At 40.3% G+C, this 27572-nt stretch overlaps 1 protein-coding gene across 6 annotated transcripts in view; it reads left to right on the top strand.

The window, feature by feature from the left end:
* Positions 1 to 27572, top strand: part of HACL1 (2-hydroxyacyl-CoA lyase 1) — a 51308-nt gene that overhangs the window by 20105 nt on the left and 3631 nt on the right. The window contains exons 9-18 of one of the 6 annotated variants that reach the window (XM_016940037.4): positions 1347 to 1482; positions 6301 to 6406; positions 7529 to 7720; positions 8142 to 8225; positions 9537 to 9638; positions 12722 to 12876; positions 13306 to 13464; positions 16642 to 16749; positions 17763 to 17949; positions 20407 to 20560. In XM_016940037.4, the coding sequence (XP_016795526.3) occupies positions 1347 to 1482; positions 6301 to 6406; positions 7529 to 7720; positions 8142 to 8225; positions 9537 to 9638; positions 12722 to 12876; positions 13306 to 13464; positions 16642 to 16749; positions 17763 to 17949; positions 20407 to 20439 (1262 nt within the window). In that variant the 3' untranslated portion in view covers positions 20440 to 20560. 6 annotated transcript variants of the gene reach the window in all.

Genomic DNA, 27572 nt, shown 5'->3' with positions numbered 1-27572 from the left:
GAGAATTATATATACAGAATATGGAATAATATACTAGCCTTGAAAAAGTATAAAATAGCAAAAAAAAATAGTGGTCTTGATGACATTAGAAATGGAACATTTGAACAATAAGGTATTTTTAATGTCATCAAGGGAATAGGGCAGAGGGTTATTCCCAGGCACATAACTGTGAAAACAAATGATAACGTGGGCCAAGTGTGGTGGCTCACGCCTGTAATCCCAACACTTTGGGAGGCCGAGGTGGGCGGATCACCTAAGGTCAGGAGTTCGAGACCATCCTGGCCAACATGGTGAAACCCTGTCTCTACTGAAAATACAAAAATTAGCTGGGCGTGGTGGCAGGCACCTGTAATCCCAGCTACTTGGGAGGCTGAGGCAGGAGAATCGCTTGAACCCGGGAGGTGGAGGTTGCAGTGAACCGAGATCGTGCCATTGCACTCCAGCCTGGGTGACAAGAGTGAGACTTTGCCTCAACAACAGCAACAAAAAAGATAATGTGTCCCACTGGGGTTAGCTCTGTTACAATCACAGAATTACAGAGCCTGTAGAAAGATCTGCAGATCTTTAGAAACTTAATGCACCTTAGAATTTCCATGCCTGGACTAGGAGACCTTGTGTAGAGGAGGTTTACTGGAGATGAGGACCAACATATGAGGGTAGAGAGAGCCTTTCTCTTTCAGGGCAACATTTTTCCCTGGCCACCTGGGCCTCTCAATGAAGATAGTGTGTTCAGGGACTTGTAGAGTGTAGTTTAGTAGGACCATAGCATAGAATGGGTAAGTGACAGTAGCAAGAGCTGTGAGATGTGACTTTTGTTTTGGGATAGACATCCTTCAGAATAATTGAGAGTGTTATTGGTGGAAAATTAGAACTCTTACTTTGTTAAGCATTTTAAAATACCAGCGATAAAAACTGTAATCACAATTTGTTTTGAGTTTAAGCCCAGGTATAGGCAGAAGGAGAGTATTTGAGAAGATCTACAAGTAATTTCTTAGGAGGTCAAGGAAGGAGGATTGCTTGAGCCCATGAGTTCAAGACCAGCAGACCAGCCTGGGCAATATAGGGAGACCTCGTCTATACAGAAAATTTTAAAAGTAGCTGAGTGCGGTGGTGGTGTGTGTCTGTAGTCCCAGCAACTCGGGAAGCTGAGGAGGAAAGATTGCTTGAGCCAGGGAGGCAGAGGTTACAGTGAGCCAAAATCATGCCACTGCACTCCAGCCTGGGTGATAGAGTGAGTCCCTGTCTCAAAATATAAATAAGTAAAAAGCAATTTCACATGAACTTTTTTAAGGGTCACAGTGCCTATAGCTTAACTGAATTGTCCAATACATTTGCATTTCTTATAGGTGCTGCTTACGCTCATGCAGAAGAGAGTATCAAGAAATTGGTGGAGCAATATAAACTGCCATTTTTGCCCACCCCTATGGGGAAGGGTGTTGTCCCTGACAACCATCCATACTGTGTAGGTGCAGCCAGATCCAGGTGTGTGGCATTCCAGATTTTAAATACAATGGCTTGGTAGATTTTAGGCTAATTTAAATTATTTTGTGATCTTCATCTAGGATGGAGTTCTGAAAGAATCATGGAATTTTAAGCATACCTGTTTATTTTTGGACTATCTTCTGGCTTTCATTTCATATGAGAAATCTGCAGTCATTCAAATTATTGTTGCTCTGTATGTAATATGTTGTTTTTCCATGGCTGTTCCCAAGATTTTCCTTTATCTTTTGTTTTCAGCAGTTTAAGTATGATGTGTCTGGAAATGGTTTATTTTAATTTAGCCTTTTGGGATTCTCAAATCTTGAATATTTAAATTTATGTCTTTCTCTAAATTGTCTTTCTCTAAATTTGGAAAGTTTTCATCATTCTTTCTTCAAATATTTTTTCTATGTCAACCTTCATCCATTTTGATACTGTCTGACATGTCCCTGAGTATCTATCTGTTCATTTCTTTTTAATCCTTTTATTTTATATTTTGCTTCTCTGCTGAGATCTTCTATTTTTACATTTCTTTTAATAATATTTTTCTATACTTCATGATGGGGTAAATTATAATAGTTTCTGCAGTCTTTGTTTATTAATTCCAACATCTGAGTCATCTCAGATTGGCATCTATTCATTATCTTTTCTTTTGAGAGTTGATCACATTTTTCTGGCTCTTTTTGTACTGAGTAATTTTGGATTGTATCCTGGATTTTTGAATATTGTATTTGGAGATTCTGGGTCATATTAAAATCCTCTGTAGAATGTTGATTTTTGTTGGTTTCTCTTAGCAATCAGTCAACATGATTAGATTAGCTTGACTACAAATCGAAGTGTGAACTTAACCATATATAAGTAGTTCCAGGGTCACTTCAGTTTCAGAGCCTTTGCTGTGCTGTTTTGAGTCTGTCTGCACATGTCCAGCTCAGGGGTGAGCCCCAGACATGTACTGGTTCATACCCAGAATTAGGGATTTATTTTCTCTCCTCTGTAGGCTCCACACCCCCACTCTCCCATTCTCAGTTGCCCCTTTTCCTGGCTCTTGCTGCTCCCTTATAGTATCACATAACTAAAGCTGCCCTCTGAACAAGCTGCAGAAGAAAAAAATAATGGGGATTGTCCCCATACTCTTCAGACCACAGGGACCCTTTTTCCCAATCCCTCTTGCCTCAAAGATGACGTTTCTCTTGGAATTTCAGCTGCTTGGGAGCCACCACCATGCAGCTCTGCAGTAGGGCTGCCCTCAGAGCAGAGCTTGGAGATAAAGAAAAAAAGAAAAAAAATCTGACATTTCCCCCCATACTCTCCAGCTTGCAGTGGCCCTTTTCCTGATCCTTTGGCCAAAAAAACAGTTTCTCTGCAAGTTTTCGCTGCTTGCAGTTCTGCAACTAGGGCTGCCTTTGAGTCAAAGCCAGGAGACAAAACACGGGGGAGAAATACCTTGGAAACTTACCCTCTGTGTGGGTTGCTTCTTCAAACTTAGCCAATCTTGGCTGGCATTGGAAGTTTCCTCTTTTTAGATTTTTAAGGCATGCTTTTTAATATACTATAACTTTTTTCTTTTTAATTTCTTGAAATGTCTTTATTATGAAATATTCTAACTATACACACAGGAAGAGAGAATAATGTAATGAATACTTACCTAACCACCACTCAACTTTATCAGCATCAACATAAAAAATATAGACAGATGAATCTCTAAGTAAAAAAAGGTTTCATTTGGCAATAATGTATAAGAAGTAGGATTGCATCAGTTATTAACATTGTTTTATATTGCTTTAGGGTTTTTGGTTTTTTTTTTTTTTTTTTTTTTTTTTTTGAGACGGAGTCTTGCTCTGTCGCCCAGGCTGGAGTGCAGTGGCGTGATCTTGGTTCACTGCAAGCTCTGTCTCCTGTGTTCACACCATTCTCCTGCCTCAGCCTCCCGAGTAGCTGGGACTACAGGCGCCTGCCACCACACCCGGCTAATTTTTTGTATTTTTAGTAGAGATGGGGTTTCACCGTGTTAGCCAGGATGGTCTCGATCTCCTGACTTTGTGATCCGCCCGCCTCAGCCTCCCAAAGTGCTGGGATTACAGGTGTGAGCCACTGCACCCGGCCGGTTTTTGGTTTTTTTTTGGAGACAGGGTCTTGCTCTGTTGCCTGGACTGGAGTGCAGTGGTGCGATCACACCTGATTGCAACCTCTGCCTGCTGGGCTAAAGCAATCCTCCCACCTCAGCCTCCCAAGTATTAATAGCTGGAACTACAGGTGTGTGCCACTACAACCCAGCTAATTTTTGTATTTTTTGTAGAAACGAGGTTTCACCGTGTTGCCCATGCTGGTCTTGATCTCCTGGGCTCAAGGAATCCACCCTTCTAGGCCTCCCAAAGTGCTAGGATTACAGGCATGAGCCACCATGCCTGGCCTAAGGTGTTTTTTTTTTTCTTTTTAGGAAGCAAATAATTATGGATTCATTTGCAGTCCCCTAAATATCTTTTTTGATGCCATTTCTTGCTTCCCTTTCTGTAGTTTATTACTGTCATGTGTTTGGTGTTCTTCATATTTTCATTCATGGGTTAAAATTAATTCTGAGGGTTTTTGATTTTTATTTTGTAGAGACAGGGCCTCACTGTGTTGCCCAGGCTGGACTCAGACCCCTAGGCTCAAGTGATCCTTCCACCTTGGCCTCCCAAAGTGCTGGGATTACAGGTGTGAGCACCTGGCTTCTGAGGGCTTTTTAAATGTAATGTTTGCTGCTAGATCTTTAATTGTTCCTCACTTAGTGCTATCTTAATATATTGTATTTTTATTTATATTACTATATACAGTAACCAAGTTAATTCTTACACTTAATTTTTTTATACTTAGGTTGAAATGAAGTTTATCTTCAATCTAGCCAGATTTTAAGAGGATAATATTAATGTCATTACCAGTGTAAAAAAGGTTACAAGGGACTATAAATAATTGAATCAATGATTTCAAGAGTTGTAGAGTATCAGTAAGCAAGTCCGTCCTGCTGATTGCAGTTATCTGTTTGTTAAATTGGGTCTCATAGGACTAATACAATATTAAAGATGATTTTTGAGTATGTACTCAATTTATGAGTATATAATTTCTGTGAAAAATTGCATTTATCACTGAAGAAGACAAAAGCAGTAAATACAGATCCTGTATGGCAAAAGACAGGAAAAACAGGAAACAGATAAAAGAAGCAGAAAAATGAGAAGTGAAAAACAAAACAAAACCCACAGCAATTATGATAATAAACTCTCCTGGAAAAAGGCAGACATTCAGATTAGATTAGTAATAACAGCAACTGTATGTGTTATAAGAGCCACATCGGAAACGTAATGATACAGCTTTAAAACAAGACTGGGCAAAGATATGTGAAGTAAAGAAAAAGAAAGCAAGGGTGGTTGTTTACGAAAGTAGAAATCATTAAAAGATTAGAAGTTATATTGACAAAAGTATTAAAATATATAAAATAAAACTTAGAAATCTAATTGGTGTAATATTTTAGAAAGCAATTCTGGAATATGAATCAATAGTCTTAAAAATAACCTGCTTCTAGGGACCAATGTGAAGAGTGCATTAAGACTTAAGTGTGAAGATGTGCAAGCCAGCACTATTAATAACAAAATATCTAGCAATTGAGAAAACATTAAATAAATTTTGGTATATTGTGTTCAGCAAAATATGTAGCCTTTAAAAGTTGTATTTAAGAACTTAATGAGAAAGGAAACCTTTTTTTTTTTTTTTTTTTGAGACAGAGTCTCGCTCTGTCACTAGGCTGGAGTGCAGTGGTGTGATCTTGGCTCACTGCAACCTCTGCCTCCTGGGTTCAAGCAATTCTTCTGCCTCAGCCTCCCGAGTAGCTGGGACTACAGGTGCCCGCTACCACGCCCAGCTAATTTTTGTATTTTTAGTAGAGATGGGGTTTCACTATGTTGGCCAGGGTGGTCTCCATCTGTTGACCTCGTGATCCGCCTATCTCTGCCTCCCAAAGTGTTGGGATTACAGGCATGAGCCACCGCACCAGGCCAGGAAAACATTTATGTAAGCAAAAGTATATGAGACAGCCAGGTGTAGTGGTTCATGCCTGTAATCCAAACAATTTGGGAGGCTAAGGTGGGCGAATCACTTGAAACCAGGAGTTCGAGACTAGCCTGGGCAAGATGGCAAAACCCCATCTCTACAAAAAATTAAAAATTAGTCAGGTGCAGTGGCATGTGCCTGTAGTCCCAGCTGCTCAGGAGGCTGAGGTAGGAGGGTTGCTTAAGCCTGAGAGGAGAGGACGCAGTGAGCCATGACTGCACCACTGCATTCCAGCCCGGGCAAAAGAGAGAGAGACCCTGTCTCAAAACAAAATAAAAAAAAAGTGTATGAGACAGTATTATAGTATATAAGCTCAACTATGTAAAAATGTATTTGCATAGAAAACAAAAGTAGACGAAAATTTGCCAGTATATTCATAATAGTTTATAAGTTGAAAGTATTATGGGGTGATTTTGTTTTTTGCCTTATACTTTTTCTGTTTTTTTCTGGATTGCCTACAGTGTACTTGTACTAATTTTTCTAATTATAAAAAAGTAATAAAAGAGTGTAGATACAGCTTATGGTAATGTTTTTTTACTTAATTTATATTTTAGATAACTATTTATATAGAATGGTTTTATAAATTATTTTAGCTTGAAAGATCAAATATACCCTAGAAGCTGATTCTGAAGTCTGATGTAAGCTCCAAATGATTTAGACTTTTCAAATACTTCAGAGATAAATTTTAGAATAATTCAAATAAGAAATATAGTTATACTTTCATATCAATTTTTTTAATAGGGCTTTGCAATTTGCTGATGTAATTGTGTTATTTGGTGCCAGACTAAATTGGATTTTACATTTTGGACTGCCTCCAAGATATCAGCCAGATGTGAAGTTTATCCAGGTACTTAGAGAGGAGGAACTTAAAATCAGAAATGTCTATGTTCATTATTCTCACTATCAGCCGTAATCAGCTCTGTTATCTTCTTGATTACTATTAAAAAAACTGTTCTCTTTTTACACAAGTAGAATTTTATAAATTGTCTAACATAATTATAGGTACCAAAATAAGCTTCCTTTTCTAGCCTATGAAACATAATGTGCCACTTTACTTCTAGCCAGAAAACCTTTCAAAATCAAGTTTCAAATAGTTTAGAAAACATAATTTGTCTTTTATTCACAATTCAAGTATATTTAAAGGTAGAGAAAAGAGACTTAAGTAGGATGGTAGACTAGAACAAAACATTTGGCCTTGTTAGGGAGTGAGGTTTTCTTTCAGATGCCAAAACTTTCACCCTTCCAATGGGAATTTCTAAATGACACTGTTTTACAAGTCATTAAACAGCATCCGGAATGTATTCTGACCTGTCTTTGATGATTCTTGTATCATTATGACCCACCTTATAAGCCAGTTTCTTTACTGGTGTGGAAAGTACTACCTGCATAGTGGCATGCAAACCTTTTTGCCCTACACAGATTCGCCCCATTTTACTTGATGTTTTTGCTTGGTTGTTTTTGAGACAGCATCTTGGCTCTGTCACCCAGGCAGGAGTGCAGTGGCACGATCATGGCTCACTTCAGCCTCAACCTCTCTAGCTTAAGTGATCCTCCCGCCTCAGCTTCCTGACATGCTGGGACTATAGACACGTACAACAATGCCTGGCTAATTTTAATTTTTTTGTAAAGACAGAGTCTCGCCATGTTGCCCAGGCTGGTCTCAAACTCCTGGCCTCAAGCAATTCTCCTACCTCAGCCTCCCAAAATGCCAGATTACAGACTTGAGCCACTGTGCTTGGGTTGCTTGATGTTTGATGAGCCAGCTACAGTTGCCCTTTTCCCAGTCTACCTTTTACTTCTTAAGGAGTCAACTTCTAATTGCTCCTTTCCCAGCTGAGCCAGTTGAGAACTAAAACCGCAGACAAACAAGACAGAGTTACCTGGAAGATGCCAATACCTCTTGATTGCCCTCTTGATTATAGAATGAGATACATTCCCTTTGGGGTGGCTAAAGTATTCCTCTTTGCAGAAGCCATCATTTGTCCATGGCCATCCAGACATGGAACTTCTGAGTAAATGGAGAAGTAATCGTGCCATGTTCTTGGAATTGTCCTCTAAATGTGGTTCCCTGGGCCAGGCGCATCAGCACCACCTGCGAAACCTGTTAGAAATGCACATTTCTGGACCCTACGCCAGACCTATTAAAATAAAAAACTCTGAGGTAGATTCCTGCAGTTTATGGTTTATCAAGCCCAGAATATACCAGGTGACTCCGATATATGCTTATATTTGAGAACCCAAACTCTAGATAGGAATTCCAAATGTAATTCAATAGAACTTACTGATTAGATGCAAAACTATAATTGATCAGGTCAAATGCATTCCCTATGGGTATAATGAAGCAATACCAAAATTCCATAGAGTAGATTTTTAAATGAGGGAAGATAATGAGGCTCTCTATACTAGCTATGATACTAATATAGTTCTATGGACTTTTACTTTTTTTATTAAGGAACTTCTGAATATCAAATCTTCTTTATCATGTGTTCTATATACACAGTTCATTTATTCAATCGTAATTGCCTTCTTACATATTTTTCAGAATAAACATGGGTTGTTCTTTAGCCTTGTCTCTTTTTTAGGTTGATATCTGTGCAGAAGAATTGGGGAATAATGTAAAGCCCACTGTTACTTTGCTAGGAAACATACATGCTGTCACTAAGCAGGTGAGAACTTTTGTTTTAGTTTATGTGGAGTGCTCATTAGGGAATAGTCAGTTCTTGAAAATGTTTTAATCTTGATTCACTTGGTAATGGGTCTGCTATTCATATCTGTTTTAAACAAAATGTATGATTGAAAATTATTCTTAAATACAACTTTGGAACTTGTTAAGTCCAACTTCTGGTACATAGCTCATTTTTATGTAAGTTAAGCATTTTTGGAAGATGATTGAAAATGTAACATCTTTCAGTAGGCAAACAGTAATTTACTAAATTTACTAATTTATTAAATAGCATCCAGCTATCTGAAAAAGTATACCTTCCAAAGGAACTGAACTTACTGCCAAGAAGTGGCAAGAATGGCTTAGCACTGGAAAAATCTAGAAGTATTTCTTTAGGTAAAAAAGAGCTTTTTACTCTTCAAACTAATCAGTGACTTTTCCACAGGTTGTTATTATTTGTACATAGTTTGTACATTTCACTGTGACAGGAGATAAAATATAGTCACATTTATCACTTGATTTTGGATGATACAATTTGGTATTGTCATGATTACACAATATAGGATATAATCTCGAATCACATATTAAATCACTCTGGAGCATTTGGTCTGTACCATAGGAGTCCGTGGTTATTTGTTGGTTTTCCTACAAGAGTTCTGTGGAAGGAGTGGTTTTCCTTCCAGTGTCAAAGACCGAGGAGGGTCTCAGAGCCCCTGCTTGAGGTGTGGAGGAGGTAGCACTCCAGTCTGTCCTATGGGCATCCCAGCATCTGGCAGAAACCCACACTGACCAAACAAAAGCCTTCCATGTTACCCATTGATTCTATCAGGTGTTTACTAACTGGAAGAAAAAAAGAGTCTGAGTAATGTGAAGGGTAGTATGGCCGTATAGTCTTGTTTAAGAAGATATTTCCGTGTTAATATGATTTAAATTTATTTTTAAAAAGCAGACTGGGCATGGTGGCTCATCCCTGTAATCCCAGCACTTTGGGAGGCTGAGACAGGTAGATCACCTGAGGTCAGGAGTTCGAGACCAGCCTGGCCAACATGGTGAAACTTCGTCTCTACTAAAAATACAAAAATTAGCTGAGTGTGGTGGCAGGCACCGGTACTCCCAGCTACTCAGGAGGTTGAGGCAGAAGAATTGCTTGAACCTGGGAGACAGAGGTTGCAGTGAGCTGAGATTGCGCCACTGCACTCCAGCCTGGGTGACAGAACGAGACTTCGTCTCAAAAAAAAAAAAAAAAAAAAAAAAAAAAAAAGAAAAAGGCAAAGAAAAAGTTTATGTGTTTGTGTGTGTGTTTTTTTTTTTTAAGCTTTTAGAGGAACTTGATAAAACACCATGGCAGTATCCTCCAGAGAGCAAGTGGTGGAAAACTCTGAGAGAAAAAATGAAGAGCAATGAAGCTGCATCCAAGGTAAAATGGGACCTACTGAAGCTCAATAACAGGTCAGGCTCATGATTCAGTTACTTCTGCCATAATGTGACATGTGCATTCCTAAAAATCACCTTGATGTGCAAAATTGTGCAGTGAAAACCCCAGGTCTCATGGAAAAAGGGATTTAGTGGCACAACTCTCAAAAACTTTGTGTAACATAAAAATAAGATAAGAACCTAATGTTTTAAACGTGTTAAATGGTTAAGAAATATATGCCAATGAATATAGCATTTTACCTTGAAAAAGACCTGAAGTTTCTGAAAGGTTGTAGCTTGTGAGTTACTGTGAGCTGGTGGAAGGAAGGTGAATGGACATTGGATAGAAAGTGATAATAGTGGAAGTGGATGGGTGTGCCTTCAGTTTGATGTTGGCATAGAACATCACAACTAAACACCTGTAATCCTAGTGCTTTAGGAGGCCAAGGCAGTAAGATCAGTTGAGGCCTGGAGTTTGAGACCAACCTGGGCATAGCAAGACCTTGTCTCTACAAAAAAAAAAAAAAAAAAGCCAGATGTGGTGGCACACACCTGTTGTCTTGTCTCCTCAGGAAGCTGAGGTTGGAGGATTGCTTGACTCTAGGAGTTGAGGTGGCAGTGCAGTAGTAGATCATGCCACTGCACTCAAGCCTGGGTGACAGAGTGAGAACCTGTCTCTAAAAGAAAAACAAATTAACTATTAAGTGGTTTTTTTTTTTTTTTGAATCCTTAAATCTTGGGTTGAGATGTTTTTCTGCTTTTAAGATATAGGTCCTTCAGGGCGTGCTATTATAATAGCTGTTTCATAAAAATTGAAATTTTGATCCAATGTATAGCCTTCTTTTTTATTTAACTTTTTAATCACTGCTGGAAATTTTTTTGCAGCGCTCTCATTTGCACTCTTGGCTTTGCCTGGTAGCTAAGGTTTTGGAAATTGTGGTGATGATACTAGAAACCATCAAACTGTCTACTACTAGCACTAAAATGAGCCAGTGCTGCAGGATTTGGCGATTTCTAGTAAAGTGTGTGTGTGTGTGCATGTGTGTGTGTATTGGGCTTTCCCTATGTGAGAAAGGTGTTTTTTTTTTATTGTTTTGTGTATTCATATGTATCTTTGTTCAACTGGGTGCAGTTTTCTGTGTCTTATGTGTGATTCCACCAGTGTTTCTTACTGGTGGAATCACGCATAAGCAAATATAAAATTTGAGTTATGCTCACTTGGTTCCCTAATATATCAATTGTCCTAGAATAAATTCACATTTTCGCATCAAACATTATAGCAGAATTGATTGTACATGAATCTGTCTTACATTGGAATTTTTTTTTTTTTTGGGACAGAGTCTCACTCTGTCGCCAGGCTAGAGGGCTAGAGTGCAATGGCGTGATCTCGGCTCACTGCAACCTCTGCCTCGCAGGTTCAAGCGATTCTCCTGCATCAGCCTCCCAAGTAGCTGGGACTACAGACGTGTGCCACCACGCCCAGCTAATTTTTGTATTTTTGGGAGAGATGGAGTTTCACCATGTTGGCCAGGATGGTCTTGATCTCTTGACCTCGTGATCCGCCCGCCTTGGCCTCCCAAAGTGCTGGGATTACAGGCATGAGCCACCGTGCCTGGCCTACATTGGAATTTTAATCAATGACTGTTTCTATCTGGAGCCTCAATTTTTTTTTTTTTTTTTTTTGAGATGGAGTTTCACTCTTGTTGCCCAGGCTGGAGTGCAGTGGCGCGATCTCAGCTCACTGCAACCTCTGCCTTCCAGTTTCAAGCAATTCTCCTGCCTCAGCCTCCCGAGTAGCTGGGATTACAGGTACCCGGCACCATGCCTGGCTACTTTTTTTTTTTTTTCTTTTTTGAGATGGAGTCTTGCTTTTGTTGCCCAGGCTGGAGTGCAATGACATGAGCTTGGCTCACCGCAACCTCCGCCTCCTGGGTTCATGCAATTCTCCTGCCTCAGCATCCTGAGTAGCTGGATTACAGGCATGTGCCACCATGACTGACTAATTTTGTATTTTTAATAGAGACAGAGCTTCTCCATGTTGGTCAGGCTGGTCTCGAACTCCCGACCTCAGGTGATCTGCCCACCTCGGCCTCCCAAAGTGCTGGGATTACAGGCGTGAGCCACCGCACCCAGCCAGTTTTTGTATTTTTTTTAGTAGAGACAGGATTTCACCATGTTGGCCAGGATGGTCTCGAACTCCTAACCTCGTGATCCGCCCGCCTTGGCCTCCCAAAGTGCTGGGATTACAGGCGTGAGCTACCATGCCTGGCCACCAGTCTCAATTTTATTTCCTGAGTCATATCATGACTAATCTTTTCTTTCGCATAGGAACGATGTTGGTTTAAGATAGAAGGGACTTGCCTCTCTTCTTTAGTGCAGGAGTATAGGAGGGTCCCTCTTTACCTTGTGTATAATCTCCAGCAGAACAAAGTAGCATAGGTGAAGAGGCAGTCCTGGAGCCAGATGGGACTGTTGCTGCTAAAGCTCTCTATGGCTTTTTCTCAGCCCTGAAAGGCATGTGGCTAGACAAAGGCGTTTACCTTGCTGTTTTTCTCTCCATTCAGGGACTCTTTAGAATAGTGGGGGTAAGATAGCTCCTTTACTCTTAAGTGTGTTGGGGGAAAAACTAGATTTTCAGATTGTATTCTAAAATTGTGACATTTTAAGTTTAGGGTCATAGTTCAGATGAAAATATTCTGGAATAAATTTCACTTTTTCTAAGGCACCGTTTTCCTAAGAGTGCTCAAATAAGAACGTTTAGTTTTATGTAACCCAGTGCTTCCCAGCTGTCTTTACTGTAGGACTTCTCAGTGTCTTTAATACACTCCTGTGCATTGCAGATCTCCAAGAGGCGGGATATTCCCGAGCTTATTTAATTGTGTTCCCAACTGGGACTGTGGGACACATGTCCCCCAGGGCTGTTCACAGGTCAGCCAACTTCTCAGAGTGGCCATTTTATAGCCATTTGGAAACCTTGTAGCTTGTAGTTGTTGCGTATTTCCAAATAAGTTTGATAGTATCTTATTAACATTGGTTATTTTCATTGTATCCCAATTTAATTTGATTATATTCCCATCTACTTTTCAGGAACTAGCTTCTAAAAAATCCCTGCCTATGAATTATTACACAGTATTCTACCATATTCAAGAACAACTACCTAGAGACTGTTTCGTGGTAAGTGAAGGAGCAAATACTATGGACATTGGACGGACTGTGCTTCAGAACTACCTTCCTCGTCACAGGTAAGACTTCTAAAGAAGAAAGAAGTCGTAATTCATTATAATGTGTTTAATATGAAACTGTAGTAGTGCAGATTAAGAAGACGTTTGAGAATTAATACATGTTTAGTATGTAAGGACATATTTCATAAAAGTATCCTTAGGTGAGGTTTTGTAGAGTTTTTATGCTTGATGTGTTCTTGGTATCATGATAATTGTTTACTTAGTGTTCTAGGAATATGTTTATAGTCTTCCAAGCAAACATGGGTGGCTTTTTTCTATCCTTGACAAATTAGTTCCTAGCAGTCTAAAGATTTTATATTGAAGAAAGAGAATGTTTTTATGGTTCTTCATTTTTCCATCAACCATGTAAATATGACTAGAAGGTTTGTGCCGATCCCATCCTCTATGACATGCCCCAGAGGGTTTCATTTTAACTTTGTTCTCCAACAGGCTTGATGCTGGTACTTTCGGAACAATGGGAGTTGGTTTAGGATTTGCTATTGCAGCTGCCGTGGTGGCTAAAGATAGAAGCCCTGGGCAATGGATCATCTGTGTGGAAGGAGACAGTGCATTTGGGTTTTCTGGCATGGAGGTAGAAACCATCTGCAGGTAAAACATCATCCTGAATCAGAGCATTTGATTCTCTAGAATATGAAAAATGACACACAAGACCCAGTCACCTGACAAATACTTACGAAGCGTTCACCAGGTGCCCTGTGCATAGCACTGTGTTCTGTCCTGAGGATGCTAGTGGCAGTAACCCACGGTCTTTCTCTTCCAGAACCGTATCTTTTTGGCCTCCTCACTGTATGGTAAAAACCTGTAAAACTGTGGGGAGTGGTTTTGAGGTCACTGAGAAAAAAATGTTGGGGACTGAAAGAAGCTTGTTTCCTGTGGGAAATAGCAAGTGTGGTGGTTAAGAGCATGACTTCTGCCAGTCATGGTGGCTCACACCTGTAATCCCAGCCCTTTGGGAGGCCAAGGCAGGCAGATCACTTTAGGTCAGGAGTTCAAGACCAGCCTGGCCAAAATGGTGAAATCCCATCTCTACTAAATATACAAAAAAAAAAAAAAATTAGCCAGACGCAGTGATGCACGCCTGTAATCCCAGCTACTCGGGAGGCTGAGGCAGAAGAGTTGCTTGAACTGGGAAGTGGAGGTTGCAGTGAGCTGAAATCGCACCACTGCACTCTAGCCTGGGTGACAGAGCAAGACTCCATCTCAAAAAAAAAAAAAAAAAAAAAGGCAGCATGGCTTGTGGGACAAATGGCCTGGATTTAAATACTGGTTCTATCAAGTCAGAGCCATGTGACTTTAAGTCACTTAACCAAGGCTGGGCGTGGTAGCTCATGCCTGTAATCCCAACACTTTGGGTGGCTGAGGTGGGCAGATCACCTGAGGTCAGGAGTTAGAGACCAGTCTGGCCAGCATGGTAAAACCCCATCTCTACTAAAAATACAAAAAATAGCCAGATGTGGTGGTGCATGCCTATAGTCCCAGCTATTTGGGAGGCTGAAGGCAGGAGAATCGCTTGAACCTGGGAGGTGTAGGTTGCAGTGAGCCAAGATCGCACCACTGCATTCTAGCCTGGGCGACAGAGCAAGACTCTGTCTCAAAAAAAAAAAAAAGTCACTTAACCAAGCCTCAGTCTCCTCTCTTCTAAAGCAGGAATAGTATCCTTTAGGCAGAAATTCCTTGAAAAAAAAAAAGTAGGAATAGTAATAGTTCCTACCTTAGAAAGATGATTATGAAAAACAAATGAGATAATCCAAGCAATTTTTTTTTTTCAAGATGGGGTCTTGCTTTGTCACCCAGACTGGAGTGGAATGGCGCAACTGCGGCTCACCGCAGCCTCAACCACCCAAGTTCAAGGGATCCTGCCTCCTTAGCCTTCTGAGTAGCTGGGATCACAGGCATGCACCACCATGCCCAGCTAATTTTTTGTATTTTTTTGTAGAGACAGGGCTTTGCCATATTGGCCACACTGGTCTCAAATTTCTAAGCTCAAGCAATCCACCCGCCTTGGCATCTCTAAGTGCTAGAATTACAGGTGTGAGCCACCATGCTTGGCCCCAGCTAAATTCTGAGATGATGCTCAGTGAACATGAGTCATTTGGATCATGTGTGTAGTTATGAGAATTCATGGAGAAACTCATGAATTGTAGATCCTCACTATAGAAGGATGGGGGTTTTATTTTTCCAGCTATATTTAAACTGTAGTAAAACCATTCTATTCTTAGCCAGGGCTCTTATTAGGGCTTTTGTGAATCATGTTTTGGGGTTGGCAAAGCTTTGGTAGATAAAACGTTCAAGATTTGGGAAGGTATAGTTGTCCCTCTATATCAGTGGGGGATTGGTTCCAGGACCTTCCTCAAATACCAAAATCCAAGGATGATCAAGTAAGTCCCTGATATAAAATTGTGCAGTATTTGCAAATAACCTATGCATATCCCCCCATATATTTTTAATGATGTCTAGATTACTTTAAAATACTGAATACAATATGAATACTATATAAATAATTGTTGTGCTGTATTGCTTAGGGAATAATGACAAGAACAAAGTCTGTGCATGTTGAGTACAGACCCAATTTTTTTTTCCCAAATATTTTTGACCCGCAATTGGTTAAATCCACGGATGCAGAACTCAGATAATGAGGTCTGACTGTATGTGTCTGTTAGAGTGTCTTTATTGACAACCAAGTGATATACACAAAAAAGATGACTTATGGGGAAGTCAGCCTTTTAGTGGATAATGACTCCTTTTGAGCATGGAGAGCAAATAATTACCACAGTCCTGTTATTTAACAGTATGCAGTTTAGTTTTGTTTTTACCACTTGCCCTTGGAAATTATGTTAGAAAATAAAACCTACATTCTTTTCAGTCAATAACATTTAATCAACCTTTTCTTTTTTGTCTTTGCTATACTGTTTAGCACACTGTTAAATACTCCTTTTCTGTACTGACTACACCACGTAATGTGTTTCTGATTATGTGTGTGGTAGTTTGAGTGCAGATTGTGTGTGCTAGTTACTTGTGTATCTTCCACAGCATCTAGCAAGAGCTGGGTGTCTGTGGGGAGCTCAGTAAATAGAAAGGTACTTTTCAAACACTGTTCCTAGGAACCAACTAGAAGTGGTACTTTAGAGAGTATTAAATAGGGAAGGTGTTCTTCGTATACCATCTAGACTTATGAAAACCCAGATTCAGAAAAGCTCAGTGATTTGTCTGAGGTTCATAGCTAATAGCTAAAGGACTATCAACTTTTTTTTTTTTTTCTGAGATGGAGTCTTGCTCTGTTACCCAGGCTGGAGTGCAGTGGTGTGATCTCTACTCACTGCAACCTCCGCCTCCCGGGTTCAAGCGATTCTTCTGCCTCAGCCTCCCGAGTAGCTGGGACTACAGGCACATGCCACCATGCACAGCTAATTTTTGTATTTTTAGTAGAGACGGGGTTTCACCATATTGGCCAGGCTCGTCTTGAACTCCTGACCTTGTGATCCGCCCACCTCAGCCTCCCAAAGTGCTGGGATTACAGGCATGAGCCATCGTGCCCAGCCAGGACTAACAACTCTTAATCTTGCATTCTTTCTGCCTTTCCATGATGTTTCTGTTAATTATTTGATATTCTTTCTTAGGATAATAAATGCTTGATTTTTAGTCTTCCTCTAATAATACAAAAAGGTTATAGAAAACTATTCATTTTTAAGTTAAAGTTTCAACCCAAAGAAAAGAAATTACTTTAAAATGAAGAATGATTTCCTTCATATTTTACTCTCACTTTAGGTACAACTTGCCAATCATACTCTTGGTAGTGAATAACAATGGAATTTACCAAGGTTTTGATACAGATACTTGGAAAGAAATGTTAAAATTTCAAGATGCTACTGCAGTGTAAGTAACCAAGACCAATGTCTGTTTACTTTCTCTTACCCGTTTTAATCTCTTTTTAAAAAGTCTTCTATATTGGCAGTAATGTGCCTACATGGTATGAGTATTGTCCGTTTTGATTGTCAGCCCTTCTAAAGAGAAGGAATCCTGTCTTAGTTCCTCTTTGCACAAATATCCATGATTAGGTGCTTCAATAAATAGTTAATAATCAGGGAGCCACTGAAGACTCAGATAAATGAGTGTGATGTCTGAGCCTTGTTAATGAAAAGGCTTATTGCAAAATGCTCCCAGGACTGGGAGCAATAGTAGGACTACTGATTCCTGTTACACCATGTGGAAATGTGGATGTTTACGTATTATTTGTGTTCCAGAGGTCTACCTTCCTTTCACCACTTAGCTAAATCTTGATCATCTGATGGCAGAGCCAGATTAAGACAGTATTGCAGCTGGCCATAGAATGTGAGACAGATGTGAATTTGTGAGCCAGCCTTGGGGTGGAACAGGGTATGGGTGTGTCTATTTATGCCTCACTAACTTTATTTGTTGTTTTCTTATTATTTGTTGTTTTGCAGTAATCTTTTTTTTTCATGTTTTTTTTCTGGATTCATAATAGTTGATAATGTAGCCTGTGCTGTCTAGTATAGTAGCCACTAGGCATGCTGCAACTGTTGCAAATTAGATTTAAATTACTTCAAATTAAATGAAATTAAAAATTTAGTTCCTCAGTTTAGTCACATTTCAAGTGCTCACAGCAACAGGTAGATAGTGGCTACTGTCTTGGATGGCACAGGTTTAAAACATTTCTATCATCACAGAAAGTTCTACTGGACATTGCTATATAGACAATTATAAATATAGGAAAAACTCAGTGTAGTGGCATCTCAGCTTAAGTGTTGAAGATAAAAGTATGCCTTTGAGTTCAGCTGAAATTTTTTTAATGAAGTATTTCAGAGAATGACTTTTTTTCTACAAGGTTTAAGATTTAAATTTCATTGACTCATGACCTTGTTTTTCAGGGTCCCTCCAATGTGTTTGCTGCCAAATTCACATTATGAGCAAGTCATGACTGCATTTGGAGGCAAAGGGTATTTTGTACAAACACCAGAAGAACTCCAAAAATCCCTGAGGCAGAGCCTAGCAGACACAACTAAACCTTCTCTTATCAACGTCATGATTGAGCCACAAGCCACACGGAAGGCCCAGGTAAATACAGTTGCTAAGCAGAAAGCAAGAAATGCATCTGTTCCCCTATCCCCCTCCAAAAAGTATCTACCAAACAGAACACCCTCTATCATCCACAGAGGTCTTTCTAAACCATTTCTGAGTTTGGCAGTTTCATGTACTTGTTCAGTGAATATTGAGATATGTGTTAGGTGCTACGAATAGCATGGTGAGCCAAACCAGGCTCAGTCCTCACCTTCATGGAGCTTTTGTAGTCTGGTAGGGGAGAGGGACAGTCTGGTAACCTCACAACTGAACACACTATGACAGAGTGAAGCAATTACTTGGAAGGAAAGGAACCCAGTTCTGAGCAAACGTACCACAAAGGAATCAGATTTATGTTGGGGTTACAGGGAAGGCTTCTCAGAGGAGGTGATTCTTAAACGGAGATCAGAAGGATAAGCAGAGACTAACTCGGCAAAGGGGAGAGGGAAGAGATGTGCAACAGGCTCTGTAGCAAGAGGAAAGAGGAAGCATGGCAAGTCTGAGGAAGAGGGAGATGCAACTGTAATACGAGGATTTGTGCAGGTACATTCAAAATTAGTTACTTTGACCTCCAGGGTGAAACTACAGTGTTGATTACAGCAGTAAAGTAAATGACAAAGTTCATAGCATGAGCCTCTCCTATCCCAGAGTAAGTTGCATTTCATACTTAATTTTCTACTGCCATCCTGGTTCTGCCACTTGCCGCCTCATATAACCTGTCTTCCGTGCGAACAGTTTGCGTATCAGCCACTCTTTTCAGAGCAGATATTTTTTTCAAGTACTTTCTGTCTTGGTTCTTATACATATGGAATCTCTTTCTTTTGTGAACAAAGCGGTGGATGAATGGGTGAACAGATACCTGGATAATCAATGAAATATAAATTAACTAATTTAGACACTAAAATATATAGAATTCTATTGAAATTCTATTTGTGTAAAAACAGATTTCAATGACTTTGGCATTTACTTCCTAGCAGAGAGAGGAGATACTCAAGAAACCTAGTGATGAGGAAGATGAATGCAGAAAAACTAGCCTAGTAAGCTGAAGGGCAGGGGGCATTAGCAGGGATTTCTGTGGAGCAAGCAGGCAGACTGTTTTAAGGGAGGGTCTGCCACTTTCAGAATCTATCTGTACTCCTGTGGGTTTGTGGATTGCCTTTTCTTTTTTTAAGTTCTATTTAAAATGATTTATGCTAGTGAGACACTCAATAGACAGGCTTTTTCATCTCATGCCACTTTATGGATTTATAACTAGGTTTATACTTTCCAGTGACTGGGATGTTAGTTTGGTAACCAAAAACACCCTCCTCCAGGCATCAGGCCATCAGAGCACTGGGGAAACTAAAGCCACTGTAAGAAGCTTAATGAATACATATAATCTTGATGGCTGGGCACAGTAATCCCAGCCCTTTGGGATGCCAAGGTGGGCGGATCACTTGAGGCTGAGAGTTTGAGACCTGCCTGGCCAACATGGTGAAACCTGTCTCTACTAAAAATACAAAAATTAACTGGGCATGGTGGTGCATGTCAGTAATCCCTGCTACTCAGGAGGTGGAGGCACAAGAATCACTTGAACCTAGGAGGTGGAGGTTGCAGTGAGCTAAGATTGTGCCACTGCACTCCAATCTGGGTGACAGTGAGACTGTCTCTCAAAATAATAATAATCATCATCATCATCTTGAGACCTATGTTAATCACAGAAAAGCCCTAACAAATTCTGTCATCTCTGCTAGTGAGTTCACGCTATTGATTTGCTTCCAATGATCTGTTCTACAGTTTCTCTATGAATTTTGTTTGGATATTGCTGGATATTGCTGGAGAAATATGAGTTCTCGTCTTCCTCTTTTACAATTCTATGAGGATTATTTTTATATTTCTTACATTTATCACTTTGAAATTATTTATTTTCATTCCAGTGGAATTTACATACATTATACTTTCCAAACTGTTGATTTTTGTCTGTCTGTCCATCTGCCATTTATCATTGATTCTCAGTGTAGGCTGGCCACTTCCTGCCTCAATATGGGAATGCCTATATCTGTGCCTGTGTCCAGGCCATATGTGTAGGATGGTGTTAGTTCTGGAAAAGACTTCCGTGCACAGTTCTTCCTACTCATGTTCTCAGACCTGGGAGCTCAGCCCTCTGTGGGCCTCCTTCATCTCCCTTCTCCTTCTGAGTGTACTTCTGGTTCTTTTAGACTATAGTTTTTGTGCTCTGATTACTGTGAATGGAAGAGGACCCAGAATGCCATTTTAGGTTGTTTTATAGGACACAGCAGGAAGATTCACTAATAGGTTTTTAGGTCCTTTTTGGGAAAAGCACCAGAACAAAGACAAACCTCATTTTGCCACCATTGTGTAGGACTTTTAGGTTTTAGAACAAGTGAAACAATGAGGATATAATTTGAGACAATCATTTCTTTTGACTGAATGTTTGTTGTCTTCTTTTTCTAGGATTTTCATTGGCTGACCCGCTCTAATATGTAAATAAAGACGCCAGTTGGTGGTCTTGAGTTTTCTCTTTCTTGCAAGATGAAATTTTATTTTCCACAGCAAAATTACTCTACTGTTAAAATTGTGCAAAATAAAATAAACATTTAAAATGACATTTTACGGTAAAGGAATTGATTAAAAACAGAAAAAGTTAGAAAAAGTAACAGAAAAAGTTATTCTGCCACAAAACTACTTACAGATGAATGGAGAGCTTTTATTACATAATAGCATTGTAACTGCTTAAATGTTGATTTACATATCAATATTATTTTACTGCTATAGCTTGGATGTTTGTTCCCCAAAACCTCATGTAGAAATTTGATCCCCAGTGGTGGAGGTAGGGCCTAATGGGAGGTGTTTGGGTCATGGGGATGGATCCCTCATGAAAGGTTTGGTGAGTTCTCAGGGTAATGAGCTCTCCCTCTATTAGTTACCACTAGAGCTGGTTGTTAAAAGGAACCTAGTGGCCAGGCACAGTGACTCATGCCTGTAATACCAGAATTTTGGGAGGTTGAGGTGGGCAGATCACCTGAAGTCGGGAGTTCGAGACCAGCCTGACCAACATGGAGAAACCCCATCTCTACTGAAAATACAGAATTAGCTGGGCATGGTGATACATGCCTGTAGTCCCAGCTACTCAGGAGGCTGGGGCAGGAGAATCGCTTGAACCCAAGAGGTGGAGGTTGCGGTGAGCCGAGATTGCACCACTGCACTCCAGCCTGGGCAACAAGAGCGAAACTCTGTCTCAAAACAAAAACAAAAACAAAAAGGGAACCTAGCACCCCGCAGGGAACCTAGCACCTTCCCTGCCTCTCTCCTGCTTTCTCTTTCCCCGTGTGGACTCTGCACACACTGGCTCCCCCCATGAGTGGAGGCAGCCTGAGCCCTCATCAGATGCCCAGTCTTGAACCTTCCAGCTATCAGAATTGTGAGCTAAATAAACCTCTTTTTGAAACAAGTTGCTTAGCTTTAGTAAATATTCCTTTATAGCAACACTAAACAGACTAAGGCAGTTACCTGTCTTTTAAAAATTGAAGAAAAAAGCTGTAAGAATTATCTAATGTAGAGACATGTTCAGTTAGTTGAGATACATAGGCTCTTTCTGCTTCCTATTTTATTTTTTGACCACTCAGTACCTAAGTGTCACCAGTATTTAATGGGGCTGGTCCTATATTTTATGAGGTTTTTTTTTTTTTTTTTTTTTTTCCTGGAAGGAATTTACTGAGCCAAAGGCAAAGTCACATCACACCCAAACTAATAATTTCAGGATATATTTGGACTAGCGACCTAAGTTCAAGCATACCACATTTAGACCAACAGGGTTAACCTTAATCTATAAAGAACTCAGACTGGGGACAGTGGCTCACACCTGTAATCCCAGCACTTTGGGAGGCTGAGGCGGGTGGATCACTTGAGATCAGGAGTTCAAGACTAGCCTGGCCAACATGGTGAAACCCTGTCTCTACTAAAAATAAAAAAGTTAGCTGGGCATGGTGGCACACTCCTGTAATCCCAGTTACTCAGGAAGCTGAGGCTCGAGAATCGCTTGAACCTGGGAGGCAGAGGTTGCAATGAGCCGAGATCCCGCCACTGTTCTTGAGCCTGGGCAACAGACTTAGTGTGACTCCCTTTCAAAAATAAAAAATAAAATAAAATAAAAATATAAAGAACTCTTATATATAAGAAAAATATTAAGGTGCCAGTAGAAAAATGGGCAAAGGGCGTGAATGTACAATTCACAGAAAAAATATAAATGCTCAGTAAAAGCATGAATATGAATATGTAAGTTATACTGAAAATCCCTTTTTTTTTTCCTGGCCTATCCACTTGGCAAAGAACTTTCTAAATTAATCTGAATTTTGGTGAAGTGGAAGTGAAAATGGAGACTCCTATGCTGCTGGTGGAAGTTGAAGTTGGTACATTTCTGTAGAGTAATTCTAGCATTGCTTGTATTTGGAGTCTTAAAAATGTTCATACCGCGTAAGTTTTGACCCCGTGAGCTTTTTTTTTTTTTTTTTTCAAGACAGGGTCTTGCTCTGTTGCTCAGGCTAGAGTGCAATGACATGATCACGGCTCACTGCATCTTTGACATCCTTGGACTCAAGTGATCTCTCCATCTCAGTCTCCCAAGTTGCTAGGACTACAAGCGCATACCACCATGCCTGGCTACTCTTTTATTTTTGTAGAGACAGGGTCTCACTATGTTGCCTAGCTTGGTCTCAAACTCGTGGGCTCACGCTATCCTCTTGCCTCTGCCTCCCAGAGTGCTGGGAGTATAGGCATGAGCCACTGTGCCAGGCCCCATTGAGCTTATTTGGGAATATATCCTGAAGAAATAATAAAATATTTGGTCAAATATTTATATAAAAGGCCATGTAGCATAGTTTTATTTAGGAACAATTCCAATGTTTAATAGTAGGACATTGGTTACATAAGTGATGGTCTATCATAAAATAAAAATTATATTATTTATTAATTGAAAAATAATCACAATACAACGTGTGAAAAGGGCAAGCTACAAAATGAAATGGAGTGAAGTAAGGAAATACCCATACTCATGCATACCTGCTTGCTTACAGAACAGAGATGGGCACAAAATAAACTAAAATTGTAATACAACTTGGTAGATGGAATTGTAGGCAATTTTTATTTAATTTTTTCCTTTATAGAATTTTAAAAATAATTATGTAATTTTTATTATCAGAAGCAGGCATTATTTTAAAAGAATATTTGAAATGGAAAAGCATCACTTATTTTCAGGGTCATTAGTGTTTTTTATCTGCAGTTTTACATAAATTGAAGCATAGGACTTTATATCAAAATTCAGCTTGTTTGCACCACCCATATCAGACTTGTCTACACTGGCTAGTTTAGGCACAAGTGACCACCATGAAGTGGTAGACTTCACTTTTAGGGGTGAACCCAGAAGATACTGTGACTTGGCCCCTGACAGGCTCGTGGAAGCAGCCTCATTTCTCAGGTATTCTTATGTCCTGCACAGGAGGAAGAGACTATGAAAAGGAGCATTCAGACTGGATAGTTCATGTAACTTCATCAGTCTCCTCCCACTCTGCCTCTGGACACACCTCTGGCAGCCAAATGCAATATAAGATTTTGCCATTAGGTGGTGTAGAGGGCTTGATTAATATTTGTAAATTGAACTGTGTAAATCTGTTACTAAATACTAGATAAAATTTGGGGAAAATGCCCCTTTCCTAATCATACTCTCTCAGAGAAAAAAAAATGCTGACAGGTTATTAGACTGTCCAGCAGAGGTCAGTCTAAGTGTATAAAGACCACATTAGTCCAGGGGCACTAATTGACAGAATCCATTGACTGCTTATTTAGTAAAAATGATCTTGAAATTAATCTCCTCATAGAAGATTTTCCTTAGAAGGATAAAATATTGAAAATACCCCTCTAAAATGAATCTATTGGTTGATAGATATTTGATAGAATATTTTGTAGCCCCTAGTTTAATAATGAATTTCTTATGTGATCCTATTATATGTGTTAATAATATCCAATTGCCTCATAAAAACTGAGCTTCGAAAGATTATGGCAGTTTTCTTAATTTAGAAAAACCCAGAATCCAGGGTTGAGGAGATGAATGGGAAATGAGTTTTATTATTATTATCATTATTTTGAGACAGAGTATTCTTATGTTGCCCAGGCTGGAGTACAGTGGCACAGTCATAGCTTACTGCAGCCTCGAACTCCTGGGCTCAAATAATTCTCCCACCTCACCCTCCCAAGTAGCTAGGACTACAGGTACATGCCACCACAACTGGCTAATTTTAAAAGTTTTTTGTGGAGATGGGTCTCACACTGTTGCCGAGGCTGGTCTCAAACTCCTGGGCTCAAGCTGTCCTCCCACTTCAACCTCCCAAAGTGAAATGGTTTCTTAGGTTACTTTCTCTACTAATAGTCTTTCCAGAAATCTTTCATATTTCATGGGGTTATTTGGGGATTCAGAAAGCCACCCAGAAGCTCCTAGCCCAATGCCTGGCATATAAAAGGCACTCAATAAGTGCCACTGCATTTTAGGAAGGTGAGAATTTAGAGAAGAGAACACCACTTGGAATCCCTGCTTAGTGGTGAATGTGAAGGTAGACATAGTGGTTTCCCTTTTCTCAAGTGACTGGGTCTTACTTCAAGTAAATTAGACATTTCCTGGAGATCAGGGGTTGTGTATTTTCACTTCTCTATATAGCCATAGTACTCTTTAAGAGTTCACTAACTACGTGTTAAATGGGAACTCATGATGGGTAACAATAGCTCAGTGGAGATGTTCTACAGTTATTTCATACATGCTACTTTGAAGTAGCTCAGCTTATTTTGTGAAGTGAGTGTATGTGCCATAGGGAAAAAAAGTCTCAAATCCATTGCAAGAAAATGATAGGACTTTTGGACACTGAAGGAAAAAGAAAATGAAACAGAAAATTATATTTAATCCCAAATTGTTTTTGTTCCTTTATTTTCAAGACAGTTAGGCAGTGGGGAAGCAGTGCATACCAATGAAGAAGCAGCCCATGACTCTGAAATAATGCAAATGTAAAGTGATTACAGTAAAACATCATATGACTGTTTTAAGAAAGTAGGAAACCAGGCTGGGCGCGGTGGCTCACGCCTGTAATCCCAGCACTTTGGGAGGCTAAGGCGGGCGGATCACAAGGTCAGGAGATCGAGACTATCCTGACTAACACGGTGAAACCCCGTCTCTACTAAAAATACAAAAAATTAGCTGGACGTAGTGGCGGGTGCCTGTAGTCCCAGCTACTTGGGAGGCTGAGGCAGGAGAATGGCGTGAACCCAGGAGGCGGAGCTTGCAGTGAGCCAAGCCATTGCACTCCAGCCTGGGTGACAGAGTGAGACTCTGCCTCAAAAAAAAAAAAAAAAAAAAAGAAAGTAGGAAACCAGTTACATTCCAGATGGGAATTATGACTGAGAAACCCCAAGAAAACTGACTACTGACTATTACAGAGAGTAAAATACAGATGAAGTGTAAATTATCTGGTGTTCTGGTTGCATTTGCTGCTGCTAATCTGAATAAATGGAATAATGTGGAAAGAAGAAATTGACAATCCTATAAACTTTACTCTGGGAAGAGATGGAGATAAAAGTGTATGCCTTGGATTCTGATCTGACTGGCAGGATTGCCTCTGGCTTTTGCTAGATTATCTTGAATCTTCCCTCCCTTCCAGGGCCCTCTCTTTTAGAAGAGGGGCTAGCTGGCCAGTGAACCCATGGCACATCCAGGTTGTATGGTCACTCTTCCATTTAGGGAGCTATGAAAGGAACACATAGAAACTCCTGGATCTCCTGTTTCAAAGTTTGAAGGAACCACTTTAAATTTTGATTCAGGTCCTAGAAATACCTGCAGAGATGGCAAGATCCATGATTTTCCTTCTATGCAGTGGTTGCTGGAGCCTGCTCTGTGGAGTGGCTAATCTACAGCCATGTAGTTCACTCCCAAGGCTCACTTCCCTCGTCCCTCCATATTTCCAGGAATTGCCTCCCCATTGCACAGTCAAGTTAGACTCAAGAAGTCAGACCTGGTTTCACCTCAGCCCCAGCTTTGCTTGTGCTGTTTCTGCTGTGATGCTCTGTACACACCCACCCATTTTTGCCGTGTGGAATTGGCTATATGCTTCAAGGCCCAGCTCAACAGTCCACTCTTCCATGAAGCCTTCCTTTCTCTGAATGCTCCTGCCGCGCCTGGGGTGCATCCCTGTCACAAACTCATAGTGTTCACGGTGAGCTAAATTCCCATCTCCCTCACCGTCTTGTTTTGGGAAGGAAGTAATCCAGGAAGGGTTTATATCACAAAAGCTATAGCAGACAATTTTAAACAAGGATGCAGGGTGGATGGATGAACTACCAAGGATCAGAGGTCCACCCTGATGCCTGGGTATTAAGTAAGCCCAGCGGTTCTTAGAGCAATGCTGGGGATGGGGGGCTGGTGAGCGTGAGGCCCTAAAATGACTGAAGTTTTATTTCCACCCTGGCAAAATGAAGGTCAAAATTAAAATTAGATAGAATTACTGAAAATAAATATTTATTTCCCACTGTTGTGGACTGAGATTTATATCCACTACATTCATCAAACCATTTAATGGTTCGTAGTGCCATCCCTGGCTCCCTACCCTCCATCAGCCACTCCATCCATCCCCTCTCCACACCACCCTACATTACTCTTGCGTTTCAGAATTTTTATGGTTATTTTATTTATTTATTTTGAGACAGAGTTTCCCTCTGTCGCCCAGGCTGGAGTGCAATGGCGCAATCTCAGCTCACTGCAACCTCCTCCTCCTGGGTTCAAGTGATTCTCCTGCCTCAGCCTCCGTAGTAGCTGAGATTACAGGTGCCCGCAACCACACCCAGCTAATTTTTGTATTTTTAGTAGAGACGAGGTTTCACCATGTTGGTCAGGCCAGTCTCGAACTCCTGACCTCGGTGATCCACCCGCCTTGGCCTCCCAAAGTGCTGGGATTACAGGCATGAGCCACCAGGCCCGGCAGTTATTTTCACTTGATGATTTTTCCATATTAACCTTAGTAGCAAAAAAATCTGATATTTTAATTACAGTGTATTTTAAAATAGAGTGTGTTAACGGAAAATATTCGGTAAGGCCAACATATCAGGAGACTGTTGGTATTGAAAAAATAGTTATTACTCAGAGTTCCCAAGAAGAGGTCTCAGGTAGAAAGAGAATGAGAACTAGTGGGCTAAAACCCTATTGTGATTACTGCAGGAAGAAAGAAGTGAGGCAGGGTAAACAAGTTCAGGATTTGTTTATTTGAACAACATCGATATGCTCAGGAATGGTGTAGAGGCTGTCCCTAGCTGTCTGAATGCGGGCCTGGGGTGATTGGGTAGGGAGATAATCTCCCAGAATGTGAGAGCACCATAAAGAGGGCCATGAAGAGGGAAGTTGGGGTTATGAGCTCTGGATTGGTTGGCTTGTGTATGAAAGGCGAGTTGTTTGACCTCTCCAAGGTCAGTAAGGCTCAAGCAGGTGAATCATTTGCTATCACTGGGAATTGTCTAACCCTGTGCTGGGCAGTTCTTTCAGGGTCATTGAGGCCTAGTTGTCAGTGGAATTTTAAAGTTTTCATTATATTGAT

This window comes from Pan troglodytes, chromosome 2 (assembly GCF_028858775.2).
Source record: "Pan troglodytes isolate AG18354 chromosome 2, NHGRI_mPanTro3-v2.0_pri, whole genome shotgun sequence".
NCBI lineage: Eukaryota > Metazoa > Chordata > Mammalia > Primates > Hominidae > Pan > Pan troglodytes.
Note: the sequence above shows the minus strand (reverse complement) of the source record. Positions and strands in the feature narration are given on the sequence as shown.